At 36.6% G+C, this 14,813-nt stretch overlaps 1 protein-coding gene across 1 annotated transcript in view; it reads right to left on the bottom strand.

Moving 5' to 3' along the window:
• The window catches only part of LOC128242746 (genetic suppressor element 1-like), a 69,024-nt gene extending 57,017 nt beyond the window's left edge, over positions 1-12,007 (bottom strand). The window contains exons 1-2 of the mRNA XM_052960016.1: positions 9,605-12,007; positions 7,171-7,297 (exon numbers count right to left, since the gene is read on the bottom strand). Coding sequence (XP_052815976.1) covers positions 7,171-7,297; positions 9,605-11,668 — 2,191 coding nt within the window. The 5' untranslated portion in view covers positions 11,669-12,007. The remainder of the gene's footprint in view (positions 1-7,170; positions 7,298-9,604) is intronic.
• Positions 12,008-14,813: the final 2,806 nt, after the last annotated feature.

Here is a 14,813-nt window from a genome sequence, read left to right as displayed (position 1 = left end):
TAACAATGATTCATGGGAGATAACTTTGGGATAAATAATGTTCAGAAAATATGCTTTTTACCATTCACCACAATTGATAGTGAATGGATAAGAAATGCTCTAAAGAGGAAGACAGAGGTCAGTGTATGTGGTCAAATTTTAAAAATCAAGGACCATAACTCCGGACAGAATATTACAATCTTGATCTTCTTCAAAACTTTGTCGAGATATTATGCCCATAAACATTGTTAAAGGGTTTGGTAGAGATCTGATAAGAAATACTTTAAGTTAAATACAGACAAAGTTAATTAAGTCAAATTGTGACGATTCAAGGGCCATCAGTCCCAGAGTGAATACGCTCTGGCTGTTCATCATCATTGATCGACAACAGCAGCACCAGACTTCATGATAAAAACATGTCTGCAATGCTACGTAGGCAACAAAAAATGACACACAATATCTGTATGCTTCTTTTTGAAAAGAATGTGTTATGGCAAATTCTCATTAAAACTTAATTCATGAAATTTGATCTATATGAGATTTTAATTGCTAATAAACACTGGCAATCAAGTTCAGCTTTACTTTAATTATAATGAATTATGATTGCTGACAGGGCTACAAACAGATGAAATGATTTATTAAATGAAATATAGCCAAAGTTGACATTTTATTTTGATATACAGCACAATGATGGTAAGTTCAGGGTTTTTATTTGAATGTTGCACATTCATGCAGACAGACACATCAAACTATAAACTTGTCTAGATATCATGCCAGAGTTTTTTCTCTACATTTTTAAAGTAATGGTGGCGGGGCCCTTTCATAGAAGAACAATAGCGTTGTCTTGGCAAAAAAGGGAATAATACTAACAGGATTCATATAATATTCAGCTTGTTTTCAAAACTTTCTTTCAATAAACCTATGGACATTTCCATGAATGGTACGATATTGTTACAATTGCTTAATGTATAGAAGTCAAATGTTCTTCCATTTTCTTATTTCTGTTTTAGAAAAAGTATGGAGAATACTAGGTTAGTGCCATGAATGGAGGAAGTTTATCTGGCAAAGCGGAGGCATTTATCGGGCGACAGAAATAAAACACTGCCGTCTACAATGATTATAAAGGAAACAGTGTCAAAATGATTATAATGGACCTTCAATGATCATGAGGAAGACAATTTACAATCAAGAACTATAATGGTGACATTTTACAATCATCAAGAACTATAAGGGAGACAATTAACAATCATCAAGAACTATAAGGGGGACAATTTACAATCATCAAGAACTATAAGGGAGACAATTAACAATCATCAAGAACTATAAGGGAGACACTTAATAATCATCAAGAACTATAATGGTGACATTTTACAATCATCAAGAACTATAAGGGAGACAATTTACAATCATCAAGAACTATAAGGGAGACAATTAACAATCATCAAGAACTATAAGGGAGACAATTAACAATCATCAAGAACTATAAGGGTGACAATTTACAATCATCAAGAACTATAAGGGAGACAATTAACAATCATCAAGAACTATAATGGTGACATTTTACAATCATCAAGAACTATAAGGGAGACAATTAACAATCATCAAGAACTATAAGGGAGACAATTAACAATCATCAAGAACTATAATGGTGACAATATACAATCATCAAGAACTATAAGGGAGACAATTGACAATCGTCAAGAACAATTTACAATCATCAAGAACTATAAGGGAGACAATTTACAATCATCAAGAACTATAAGGGAGACAATTTACAATCATCAATAACTATAAGGGAGACAATTTACAATCTTTTTAGGAATATAAGGTAGACAATTTACAATCATCAAGAATTATAAGGGAGACAATTTACCTTCATCAAGAACTATTAAGGGTGACAATTTACAATCATCAAGAACTATAAGGGAGACAATTTACAATCAACAAGAACTATTAAGGGTGACAAATTATAATCATCAAGAACTATAAGGGAGACAATTTACAATCATTTTAGGAATATAAGGTAGCCAATTTACAATCATCAAGAATTATAAGGGAGACAATTTACAATCAACAAGGATGATAAGGGAGACCATTTACAATCATCAAGAATTATAAGGGAGACTATTTACAATCATCAAGAATTATAAGGGAGAACATTTATAATCATCAAGGATTATAAGGGAGAAAATTTACAATCTTCAATGATTATAACAGAGATTTTAAAATCTCCAATTATTATAAGGGAGACAATTTACAGGCACCACTGTGATCCAAAACTTACAACTGCCAGGAACATGCTTAATTTTCCTACCTGTTAACAGCAGAATTCATTTAACTTATCAGTGGCACCAAGGGTTTTTCCTAGAATGTTTTGGCTGTGGGCATTTAACCCTCATGGTAACCTTTTTGGGCTCTCCTGTTATCATATTATGGTCCCAATATAATAGTATACACTTAAGTAATTTTTATTTTTGGGGTCTCATGGATGCGCAGTAAGTTTAAAATGGATGTCCCTAATTTAGACAATTTTATCCAGGACTTACAGTTTTCTGTGTCAGGTACGCAGGATTTCTACGTCAGTCCTTTCATTGGTTACAATAAACAATTCATTCAATTTTGGCCTTAAAGTTGGCCTTTTCACCATGATGCTAAAACTGCACCTTTTTCAATTAAAGTCTGAAATAACAATACAGACTCTGAAGTTACTACTGAAGAAATAGATTCTTAAAAGAGCACACATGGAAGGGGCAGTCAAAAATCAATTAACGGGAGGGAAAGGGAAGGCGAAATACCAATTAACAACACAATTCCAGTTGGTGTCATTTTTTTTTTAAATATTGCCTTGGAGAACACAATTTTGTCTTGGAAACTGTAACAAAAACTTCTCATTTATTCTGATTTTGTAATTATGAGATCTATTTCCCTTGTGGATAACAAAAGCAATGGCAAAGATTTTCATCAATAATTCAGCACTGTAAGTTAGCAATATCATCATTAGAGTGACAAAACCCAATCGCTCCTTGTGAAAACATAGCTACATCACTGAATTATGAAGTTTCTTTATTACCAAATCTCAATAGCAACACCATACTGCGAAATGGCAAATAAATATTTAATCACAGATTACAGTGCAAATATTGCTGAATAGCGAAATAACATTTGTTTAATGGGCAGTAAAGTATGAGTCTGAGATTGTAAAAGGAAAAAGTAATTAGAAAAAAATAGTCCTAGAGGATTGTTCTAGGAATTAATACAGCTACCCCCGGGAATAATCGCACCCTGCATATGAACAGTCAACCATTTTCTCACAAAGACCTCCTAGAATGACAACACCAGCTCCTAAAGTTTCGTCCTTTGCGAGTCTGAATAGCAATTGTCCAACAACAAGTATTTTTTCCTCACACCATTCATGTCAGTGTATAACAGTATTATACATTTAACAAGAAAAGCATATTGACAGCGGGAACTTCTATAAACGTTATAATGAATTTGGAGACAAGTAAATCAATAGCTAAACCTCGGGGCAATCGGAAAGATATTATGAATGGTCTCCCCATGACACCTATTTGAACATTACACCACGTAATGGGCATCCAATAATGGCTGGCTTTCAACTTCTTGAAGAAGGATAATGTTAGGAAATCACGCTGGTAATTTAGCAGTGTTTTCTATTGATTTCCAAGAATCTTGCAATGATATTTATGTGCCAGTATTGGCCTATGATCTTAACTGTCATAGGATTGCTCAGCTATGACTCAATATACCAAATTAATGGTGACACTTCCAACTTATTACGCCTCTGATACACGTTTTAATTTCCTATCATTATCGGAAATGGAAGCACGGGGAGTTAACAAAGCGATGTGTAAGTTAATAGTTCCTTTGTAATATTTTGTACATTTTTAAAGCAATATGATTAAAATAGAATGCACAGACAATTCATGGGATACTTTTATAAAGATTCAAACATACCCCCATCCCCTGCCTTGCATTTTTACACCCATCCACCTGCATTTTTTACACACCCCCCCCCCTCCCCACTTCCTGCATTTTTAGTAGATTCTGAGAGGGTGGGGTAGGCAAGTTATGCCCACCCCCCCAACCCCCACAATTAATCCACCAATTGAAGACAGACATTACCCTTTATTGGTCTTTCTTTCTAGGTTTTCTTAAAGGAAGTGATGGAAGTAGTTTCATCAGTCTTACTTTTTCAACCAGATCTATATATAAAAAACACACACAAATTCTTACACTAGAATATGGCATCCATAAAAAAAATCGAACCCTGCTACATCAAAATCAGAACTGAAGCAACCCAGAGAGCTATTTACCAGTGTAGGGCTTGTTGGTTTTAGCTTCATTTTGACCACTGCAAATATTTTTTAAAGCTGTACAGAAGTTGTAAGTGTTTTCTACATATGATATCTTTTAAAAATATCAGTAAGAGAGTCGTCAGTGTTTTCTACATATGATTTTTTTTTTGTGTTCAACAGATTATGGTGTGTTTTATTTCGAGTTAGCAACATATATTGACTAGATATGGGCAATCAGATAATATAGCCAATTAATTCATTGTATGAGTAAGGAAAAAGTAGCAGCCTTAACTTTATTTTTATTAAATGGAGATGTAACTGAAAATTACTCTAGTTAAGTATCTTATGATTGTGTTTAGTTTCTATCAAATTATAACTTAAGTTGATGGGCAGAAACCGTTTGTCTATTTTTAGTAGCAGTAACCTTGACCCCACCCCCTCATAAGCAATCCCTAGCTAGCTAGCTCTTCACATGAGCTACCTACACACCAACTTTCATCACAATCCATCAATTAAAAATTACCATTGTATGAACATATGTATAAAATTTATCATGATCACTCTTCAGGAACAATGCTTTTAAAAAGTAATTTATATAATATCTTTTTAGAAAAAAAAAACACAGTTGATTTACGCAGTAATACATACTATTTTATTTGTGACATTTTCATAAATTCTTCATCTTATAAATGTCTATACAATTATGGCATCCCTTCCTTCAGAAGTTGCAAATAACTCATAAAAGAATGTTGGATTGCTAACTCAATTTGTCTCCCTTGTTAACCGATGAAGTCCACATGGTTTACACATTTCAAATAAAAGTGCAGATACCCTGAAATTTTCAATAAATGCTTTAATGGAAACAAATTGTAATAGATAAGGCCAATTTAAATTAATTGCTTGATTTTCATCCAATTTCTTTTTAAATGGGAACGGGCGATGACATTTTATTTCTTATTTTTCTAAGATAAGTGTAATGTACCGTTCGTGTTTATGCTCTCTTATACATGTGATTCTAAACAAACTACGATCCCTACCTTGAGAATTCTCCTTTTTTACATGTGAATGTTATAAATCGACACCTTAGGTATGAATTTACACCATTCCCGGACAGTACCAGACCGATACGCCAATACACAATCTACATCAACATTTACAGAATCAACAAAATTTAAGGGGCAGCCAAAAAAAAAAGAGAGCGGGTGGGGATTATTATCCAGCAATTAATTTTAAGTCGCCTAACATGTGCTGGAAAAAATTAAATGAAAAACCACATTAAAATCAAGTTAGGCTATGCCAAGACGGATGTTGTTGAACTTCAAATAATATTTATTGATGTAGTGTGCAATTTCATTCCAATGAATTCAACCATTTAAGACGGAGTAGTTTTCTAGATTTACCAAAAAAAATTAATATCATTTTCACATTTATAAGGCAGCTTTCTTTTTTAAATGACTGACTGACATTTCACTGCAAGAACACTTATATAATGATAATTTCCGTCATATATTACAAGCATACTACATTTAAAATAAAATGTTTATTAGAGTTGTCAATCTTAAAATGTTAATTTTTCTAAATTACAAGCACAATCATATCAACAAGTATTCTATTCATACGAGCGCTTTCATTCAACAAGGTGAAATTCAAAAAGGCGGGACATTCCTGTTAGGACAGTCATACTGAACCACTACTGTATGACTTATTTTGTAAGATTTTTAAAAGGAAAAGTTTTATTCTTAACTTTATCTTTTTCATGTACACATGTATCCATATTGATCAAGTTATAAAGTAATCCTTATCAGGCTGTTTAAAATAAGAAACTTCCTTTGAAAGAATGTATTAGTAGTTCTTTTTGTCGTTGATCATTATTTGAGTGAATGGTCTACTCTTTGCATCAAGATAATCTATAACCAAAGGGCTTATCCTGCTTCTTATTTCAAATACAGATTACAGTATGGGAGTCTCTGACATCTTTCGATGCTTGTGGAAAAGACGACATGGTTGAAGTCATCGTCACTGCCATAAGTAGTTCCTATAATTTTGTTCCCTCCTTTGCAAAATTTGGGGATCCAGGTTTGATTCCTGGCTTGGGGATTTTCTTAAAGGTTAACTTTATTGATACCAATACTATAAATATAGGGATTACTATATTGGGGGAGGGGGGTAGTTAGTTAGTTAGTGTAGCTTATGGCCAAGTTCTTAATTGCACAAAAAAGAGCAAGAGTGCCGTGAACACCATGGAGCGATGCCAGCACTCATCTGTTGTTTTCAGTTGAACAAGTGGCATAACTTAACAATTATTAAAACCATATTTATGGACCGTAACTCAACACTTATTAAAGTCAGGGTTATGGACCATAACTCAACACTTATTAAAGTCAGAGTTATGGACCGTAACTAAACACTTATTAAAACCAGAGTTATGGACCGTAACTCAACAATTATTAAAGTCAGGGTTATGGACCATAACTCAACACTTATTAAAGTCAGAGTTATGGACCGTAACTAAACACTTATTAAAACCAGAGTTATGGACCGTAACTCAACACTTATTAAAGTCAGAGTTATGGACCGTACCTCAACACTTATTAAAGTCAGAGTTATGGACCGTAACTCAACACTTATTAAAACCAGAGTTATGGACCGTAACTCAACACTTATTAAAGCCAGAGTTATGGACTTTGTTATGTAGTTGCGCTTTGTCTGTAGCAACATGTGGACCAGGTTTCATTTGAATTTGACCAACTTATGTAACAACACTAACAATACCAAGGCTATGAAAATAAGTCCACTTCTTTTCTTCGAAAAGCAAAGGAACTGTAACCCTGGCAAATGGTCCACATCACAAATCCTAATTCTACGCTTCATTTACCTTGCTCTTGCCTGCTGTCCCCATCTTCTCCCTCTTCCTCCCTATCACCTCTGACCTTAGGTCCATCCGCCACTGGTGTCTGGGCCTTTGAAGGGGGTAGGGATATGGCAGAGGCACCCTTGTTGTTCTGTAGTGGAAACAAACAGTTACATTTATAAGTCATACACATACATGTACTTTTGAGTCTTGACAACAACAATTACCTTTACTGCATAGGCGATCAAATTATAGCAGAGACAATGCTGATGTTTTAGGAAAATTACACAAAAGGCAAATCCTACACTACAGACATGAGGCTTGTGCAAACACATTATATGCATACGCTTTTCAAGGCCTTTTCAGCAAACATTGGAAAGAGGGCTGGCTTTTTCATTTTGGGAAATCTTAATGCCTAAACACTTGAATTGGGTAAATTTATTTATTTAACCTTAGGTGCGAATGATCCAAACAAATTAATTCAAATAATGGAAAGAGCAAATGTCTAAAAAAAAACTTAAGAGTTTTAAGAATTCAATGATTATAAAGTGCTGGTGGCCAATCCTGCTAGCCATTACGATCCCTAAATCTTCACAGTAAGTATATTTGCCTTTTGTATTTCTAATTCCCTACTATCCCTTACTAGAAACTTTGGGAATGTTACCCTAAACAAACATTTCTTTTTTTTTGGAATGATATACATGTATATATTTTTAATACAGGTATATGGATTGCTCAGCCCTCAGCTACATTGTACATACATGAATTAACAACATCATACTGTTTCATAACAATGCAGTAAAAAGGCTGTACAAAACTATTGTGATTTAAAACATGATAGTTGAAAGTGAACGCGCATTAATTAACACATTTAAAAGAGTCATACCTAAAAATTAACAGCTGTTGGTAGTTGACTGTTATGAAAGCAAATAACAATGCTACAAAACGTGACTTCTGAATTTTGAACAAACAAGTACTCCCCGTAGGGTTCTTTGTATCCTCTATGCAAATTGTATCAGATGATTTTAGTCTTCTGACTTTACTAACCGTACACTGACCAAATGCTTACATACACCAATGAAATGCAACACATAAATATATTGCGGCAGTCTTTTCAACAAATATATGACCAAAAATAGTATGATGAAAAATTTCAGTTTATTTGAGAAGCGAGCGTCACTCAAATAGAATTTTTACTTGCAAAATGCAAAAACCATTGCTCTAACTGAACAATAAAACAATACAATTTGAAACCACTAGTATTACTACTCAGAAATGGTGATTAGCGAAAGTATGTTGATAAGATTGCAAATGAATCCTTAAATAACAAGAGCTGTCACAGTATGTGACGAATGCCCCCGAATGTGACATTGACCTATGAACAAGGTCAGTACATGAAAAGTTAAAGATCAAACAAATACATATGGCAAGTTATTTTAAATTGCCTCTGAACATAAAAAAATACCACCCATACTTGACAACCTACAGTCTTATGTCCTCATATTCAGCATTCCATTGTGAATATACACAAAGTGTATCTTTCACCTTAGAGGTAGGGACATGGGTCTTGCACGTGACACGTGGTCTTGGTATGTCGAACACATGTGGCAAGTAATTTTAAAATATGTCCATACAAGAAAAAGTTACAGCCCGGACACGACAACCTATACTCTATGCCCTTATATGCAGCACTCCATTGTGAATAAACACCTAAGTGTGACCTTGACCTTAGAGGTAGGGACACAGTTCTTGCACGTGACACGTGGTCATGGTATGTTGAACACATGTGGCAAGTTATTTTAAAATCTGTCCATACAAGGGAAAGTTACAGCCCCGACACGACAACCTATACTCTATGCTCTTATATGCAGCATTCCATTGTGAATAAACACTAAGTGTGACCTTGACCTAAGAGGTAGGGACACGTGTCTTGCACCCGACACATCGTCTTGGTAATTCAAACACATGTGCCAAGTTATTTTATAATCTGTCCATACAAGGGAAAGTTACAGCCCGGACACGACAACCTATACTCTATGTCATTATATGCAGCATTCCATTGTGAATAAACACTAAGTGTGACCTTGACCTAAGAAATAGGGACACGGTTCTTGCAGGCGACACGTCGTCTTGGTATGCCGAACACATGTGGCAAGTTATTTTAAAATCCGTCCATACAAGGGAAAGTTACAGCCCGGACACGACAACCTATACTCTATGCCCTTATATGCAGCATTCCATTGGGAATCAACCCCTAAGTGTGACCTTGACCTTAGAGGTAGGGACACGGTTCTTGCACGCGACACGTCATCTTGGTATGCCAAACACATGTGGCAAGTTATTTTAAAATCTGTCCATAATATTCTGAGTTATTGAGTCTGACGGACGGACAGACGGACGGACGGTGCGATTTTAATATGCCCACCTTCGGGGGCATAAAAAGCACAAGAATACATACAAGTCTCTCGTCCTCCAGCCCATAGTGCTGAGTCTTGATCCAGTTGAATTTCCGAAGTTTCTGAGGCACGCCCATACGATCATACTCTGTGAACTGCTGCATAAGACTATACGCACAGGTCTTACAAACCACCACTCGTTCACCCTCGTCGATAATCATAGCACCGCCAGGAGCTTTGAACTCGTGAAGGAAGTCAAAGTTCTTTACTGCTATGCTTCTCATAAATTTTCTCTCATTTTCAGATCCACAAACATAGCATATGTAGTTCGGAAGCGTGTACTTTCTTAACCACCGGTTACTATCAGCTGGGTCCGAGGAACGTTCGTAATCAGTCCACTGCTTGAGTAAATTGTAGTAGCATAGTTTACATACAACAACCGTCCCATCATCGGACAAAGAATCTGCACCCTGAGCTGGGTTACAGTTAGCAAGAAATGGGAAGAAAGGTTCTACCTGAGAATTGTTATGCTTTGCTTCGTGTCTACTAGGGTATGAACTAATGTGTTTCATTTTGTAGATGAGGCACGTTTCTGCACACAAGAAACAGACCCTGTTCGGAATTTCTGTGACCTTTTGTAGAGGATGAGGCACAGGTCTGAAACTGACACTGGTGACAGCGTTGGCATCTGTAACTGCCGACAACCGAGAATCTGTATAACCGCCAAATGCTTTCACCGGGCTGACAGACAGACTTGAGCTTCTTGACACTGGCCTAGGGCTAGACTCAGTGGTTTGAGCAATGGCCAAAAGACCTTGAGAGTATCCTGGATCACTGTTTAGAGATGTGATAACAGGACTGGCACTTGATATGTGAATATTCAGAGGTTCTATGTTTTCATCTTCTGAATCAGGGCTTGATGTTTGTTTTCTTGGGCTCTGAATGGCATCTAAAAACTTCAATGAGTACTGCCTATGAAACACATGCACACTTTGCTTTTCCAGATTTTCCCACTGGCAACTAAGATGACCAAAACATTTTATGCAAACTATCACTGTTCCATCTGAACGAAGTGGCTCCGCACCAGAAGGTCGTTTTAGTTCCCTCACAAAGGGAAAAAACATAGAGTTCAGCATTGGGCCCTTTGGTTGCGAAGTGTGTAAAAGACGAACATGGTCAGCAATATATGGGTTACCACAAATGTAACAATGATAAGTAGAACTGTCTTCATTTGCTGCATATTTTTCAGTTTTTATTTCAGGTTCCTGTTTATCATTATTTTCACCTGGTCTTTCAACCCTTTCAGGATCACGACCTATTTTAAAGTTTCTCATTGATAAAGGTGTGCCGGACATTTCAAAAGCTTGCCACTGTTGAAATAGAACATTCTTGCAATGATTACATCCTTTAACTTGACCCTTTCTCGTCATATATTCTGCACCAGGAAAAGGTTCTACTCTTTCAAGGGCAGAAAAATAAGGCTCCCCAGATCCTTGATCAAACACATTTAAATAGTTATAAACTGTATGAGGATATGTATTCCCACAAATATAACAAACAGCATTTTCTGGCTTCTTTGTTTGTTCATCCATATTCCCTTGACCTGAACTTCTTTTTGCTGTTGAAAGGTCAAGCACAGAATTCCTTTCGAATGGCTCATTATGAGCTTTCTTTCTTGATTCATCATTATAATGTGAGAACATAGCAGCTGCACTAGCGTTACTGTGATTGGAAACTTCTCTATCAGAAAGGGAAGGTTTGGGTTCAGGAGAAGATCTGTCATCTGCGCCTGGTGGATACTGAAGACCCATCACTTGAGCAATGTATTCACCTTGGATTCTCATTTCTGCTCCAGTAAAGCTGCCATTATCTGAGCGCTTTAACCAATACAGCCTCTTCACTGCTGGAGTTTTGGAACGTTCATAAGATTCCCACTGTTGGGTCAAAAACATGTAACAAACAGCACAGCTATCCACCACCCCATCTGTTGTTGCCAGCCTTGCACCCTTTGGTGGCTCATGGTGCATAAGAAATGGAAAATAAGGTTCCCGATCATGTTGACGTATTCTGATTGAAGTTTGCGCACCCGGACTTCCACATACAAAACATATCATCCTTCCAGGCATGACTGCAGCAATAATTATCTACTTCTGATATCCACTACGCATAACGTAGAAAAAAAGCTGGCTTAAGTTGTTTATAAGCAAACCTATAGCACAATGAATCAACAGCCGTGAATTATTGGATGAAACAAAAGGTTAATAGTAATGTTTGACTCGTTTGTGAACATCATACTGGTTTGACAACGTGTCAGTACGATGTAATGTTCAAAAGGTAATGGATTCATGATATGAATCACATGTTTGCATGGAAAGACCATCTTTAATTGTCAAATTTCATAAAAAAAAAATCATCTTTGGAGGGAAAGACTCCGAAAGTCGCCATTTTGGACAGCTGCATGTCAACTTCCGGTTCTAAAAAGAGTGGAAAGCACGGGTTCGGGGAGATACAGGATTCCAAAATATTACAGTACACGTAAAATCCATTTGAAAAGGAATCCACTTGAAAAGTGAAATCCACTCATAACTCATTTATTTTTAACAAATAGTGTTATATATTGTACACGTAATGGAATATGCTTTATAAGGAGTTTATGTTTTAAATTTTATTGAAATTGATAAAAAAAATGAAAAGAAGTAATGTTTCGAAAAAGTAGGGAAATCGACATGGAATCCAATTTTGAAGGAGTAAATTAACTCAAAACTCAATTATTTTTAACAAATATTTGTTTTAACATATGTTGTAATATGTTTCATAAATAGTTTATATTTCACATTCTAATTGAATTGATATTTTCCCGTGAAATCCACTTCATCCTGTATCACCCCGCACCGGGAAGGAACAGTCTCACAAAGCTATGAAGGTTACACGCCACTATAAAACTTAATTTAAGTTTATTTTGGTCCACCTCTCAATCATCAACTGCCTGTCTTTCGCACACACACCCTGGCTTCCGCAGGTCACCACATCTTCTGGTTGTTACTTGACTGTTTGGGCACTACCAGGTTCCCCCATATAAATATTCCTAGCACAGCACAGATCTGGTTCCCCTGGTAGAAGATTGAAGCTCTTCCCTAGAATGAACATTGCCATCTTGTAGGTTCTCCACTGATTCGGCTATACCCAGTGTGTTTTTATTCGCCTGTTAGACGAGGCGTCAATCGTCGTGGTACTTTAGATTGCCGTTCAGTTGCATGGTATCTTCGCCCTTCAGAAATTTCCGACTTTTCTAACCAATAAAATTCTGCCGGTGTTGCAATTAGTCAGCAGTTAGTTGTTTTCGGCTACTACGCGGGCATTTTCCGTGGGAGGTTTTGTCCATGGGATATTTTACCCGGCTTCCCATACTGGACGTTTTTGGCCCTGGGACGTGAGATAGACGGTGGATGTTTATAGCCATTTCGTGCACATTTACACCTTGTACCTAATTTATGCTTAGGGCTGCTGCTTTCTTCGGTCTTAATGAGGTGGTGGTTTTAGTTGCATGTTGGCTATGTAGCGATGCAACTTTCTTTTCCTTGATGGACAGTGCTTATTGAATTAAGCTGGTCATTTAATTCGCTCCAATTTGTCGATTTCTTTATGTGTGTAGGGGGTCCATATAAGACTGCCAAGTTCAAGTTTTGAATGTACATGCGAAAGGTTGGCGGTTTTGGGACAATGTCTTTACGAAGTTGTGTCTGACGAAACCAAGAGCAGAGTTGTTCATTTTACCGAAGTTAATTGTTTATATGTGTTGTCCATTCCAGATCTTCGGATATGGCAATTCTAAGATATGGGAATACTTGATGGAGTGTGTTAACGCCGATGGTATAGGGGTGGTTCAATTTGGTCTTTGACTAAGAAGATACCATTTTATTTGTTAGGGTGTCATTTCATGCTTGAGGTATTTTTGACGTTTTAGTTGATCTTTTTTGGGCGGGCGTATAGTACAGATAAATAGGTAGTATTCCACAAAAAGACTAATTTTGGACTTCACTTGGTCAGGGAATATATACGTTCAAGCAACAGAGAAAGAGCAAAAGCCCTAATACGAGGGGTGTCCAGAAAGTTTTGAGACTGCATTCCTAAAATATACTACGAAGTGAACGTATACAACAAACACTACAAAAAGTACAGGTTACAATTAAGCCACGGAGCACTTCGTTGTCTCATTGCGTCACGTCATTTACAGTTTTTCAAAACACGCTCCTTCTGCACGTACACACTTACAGTGACAATCAACACATTGCTTGAATATCTGTCCGTACCACTGTTTTATGATATTATGAACAACTGTCCTTTTTAGGAGAACGGATTCGCCAATCTCCCTCACTGTCCTCCGCCCGCCTTCTTGTAAAATATTCCGCACTAAATTTACGCCACTTTCACTTACGAATGAAGGTCTGTCGCACACATTTCGATGCCCGTCACTGAAATGTCCATGCCAGCGAAATACCGTGTTAGAAACGTATAAGTATTTGTAGGAGTTATTCGGCTGCGAACACAGGGTTTGATCATAGCGCGCTAGCTGCTCCGTGCGTGACGTCAACGTTGGATTTTTTCCGACATCTTCGAAATACCTTCTTCCGCTGATCGCTACAACCATGTCTACAGTTAGATTGCGTCAATAATTTGCGCAGTGATGCAGCTGATGTCATACTGTCGTCATATGTTTTGACGTGACGTTTTGGCGTCTATTATTCAGACGGAGTAGTAAATATGAATTGTGAACAATTTTCAGAAAACGTCAATTTCAAAGTGTTCCGTGAAGCGTAAGATGGGTTTTCTTGACAACCATTTCCTTCCTTATTATGAGATTATTTGATTTTATTTTTCAAAAGAAAACTCGTGAATATATAGTCTATATACACAGCTATTTATTGTTTGTTGATTTATATTAAAAACGTTTTGAAATATAGACACGGTCTCAAAACTTTCCGGACAACCCTCGTAGTTGCCTTGGGGAAACGCTTGGTTGCACGTAGTCTGGTGTTGTCCGTTCATCCACGACATCCACACGCATATATCTGTGCATAAGGCTGATCCATACTAGTAGTTCTGAAGACTAATATGATGGTTTCTACTTGGTGGTTGTTATCAAGGCTGGAAAGACGATAATAAGCTGTGACGAACTATTTGAAACGCAAGAGCAGCAACTTCTGAATACAAGGGTGAGCTAACTTAATTATATTCAGTTTTTCAAGATGACCAACACTGTAACAGCAAATG

This window comes from Mya arenaria, chromosome 8, assembly GCF_026914265.1.
Source record: "Mya arenaria isolate MELC-2E11 chromosome 8, ASM2691426v1".
NCBI lineage: Eukaryota > Metazoa > Mollusca > Bivalvia > Myida > Myidae > Mya > Mya arenaria.
Note: the sequence above shows the minus strand (reverse complement) of the source record. Positions and strands in the feature narration are given on the sequence as shown.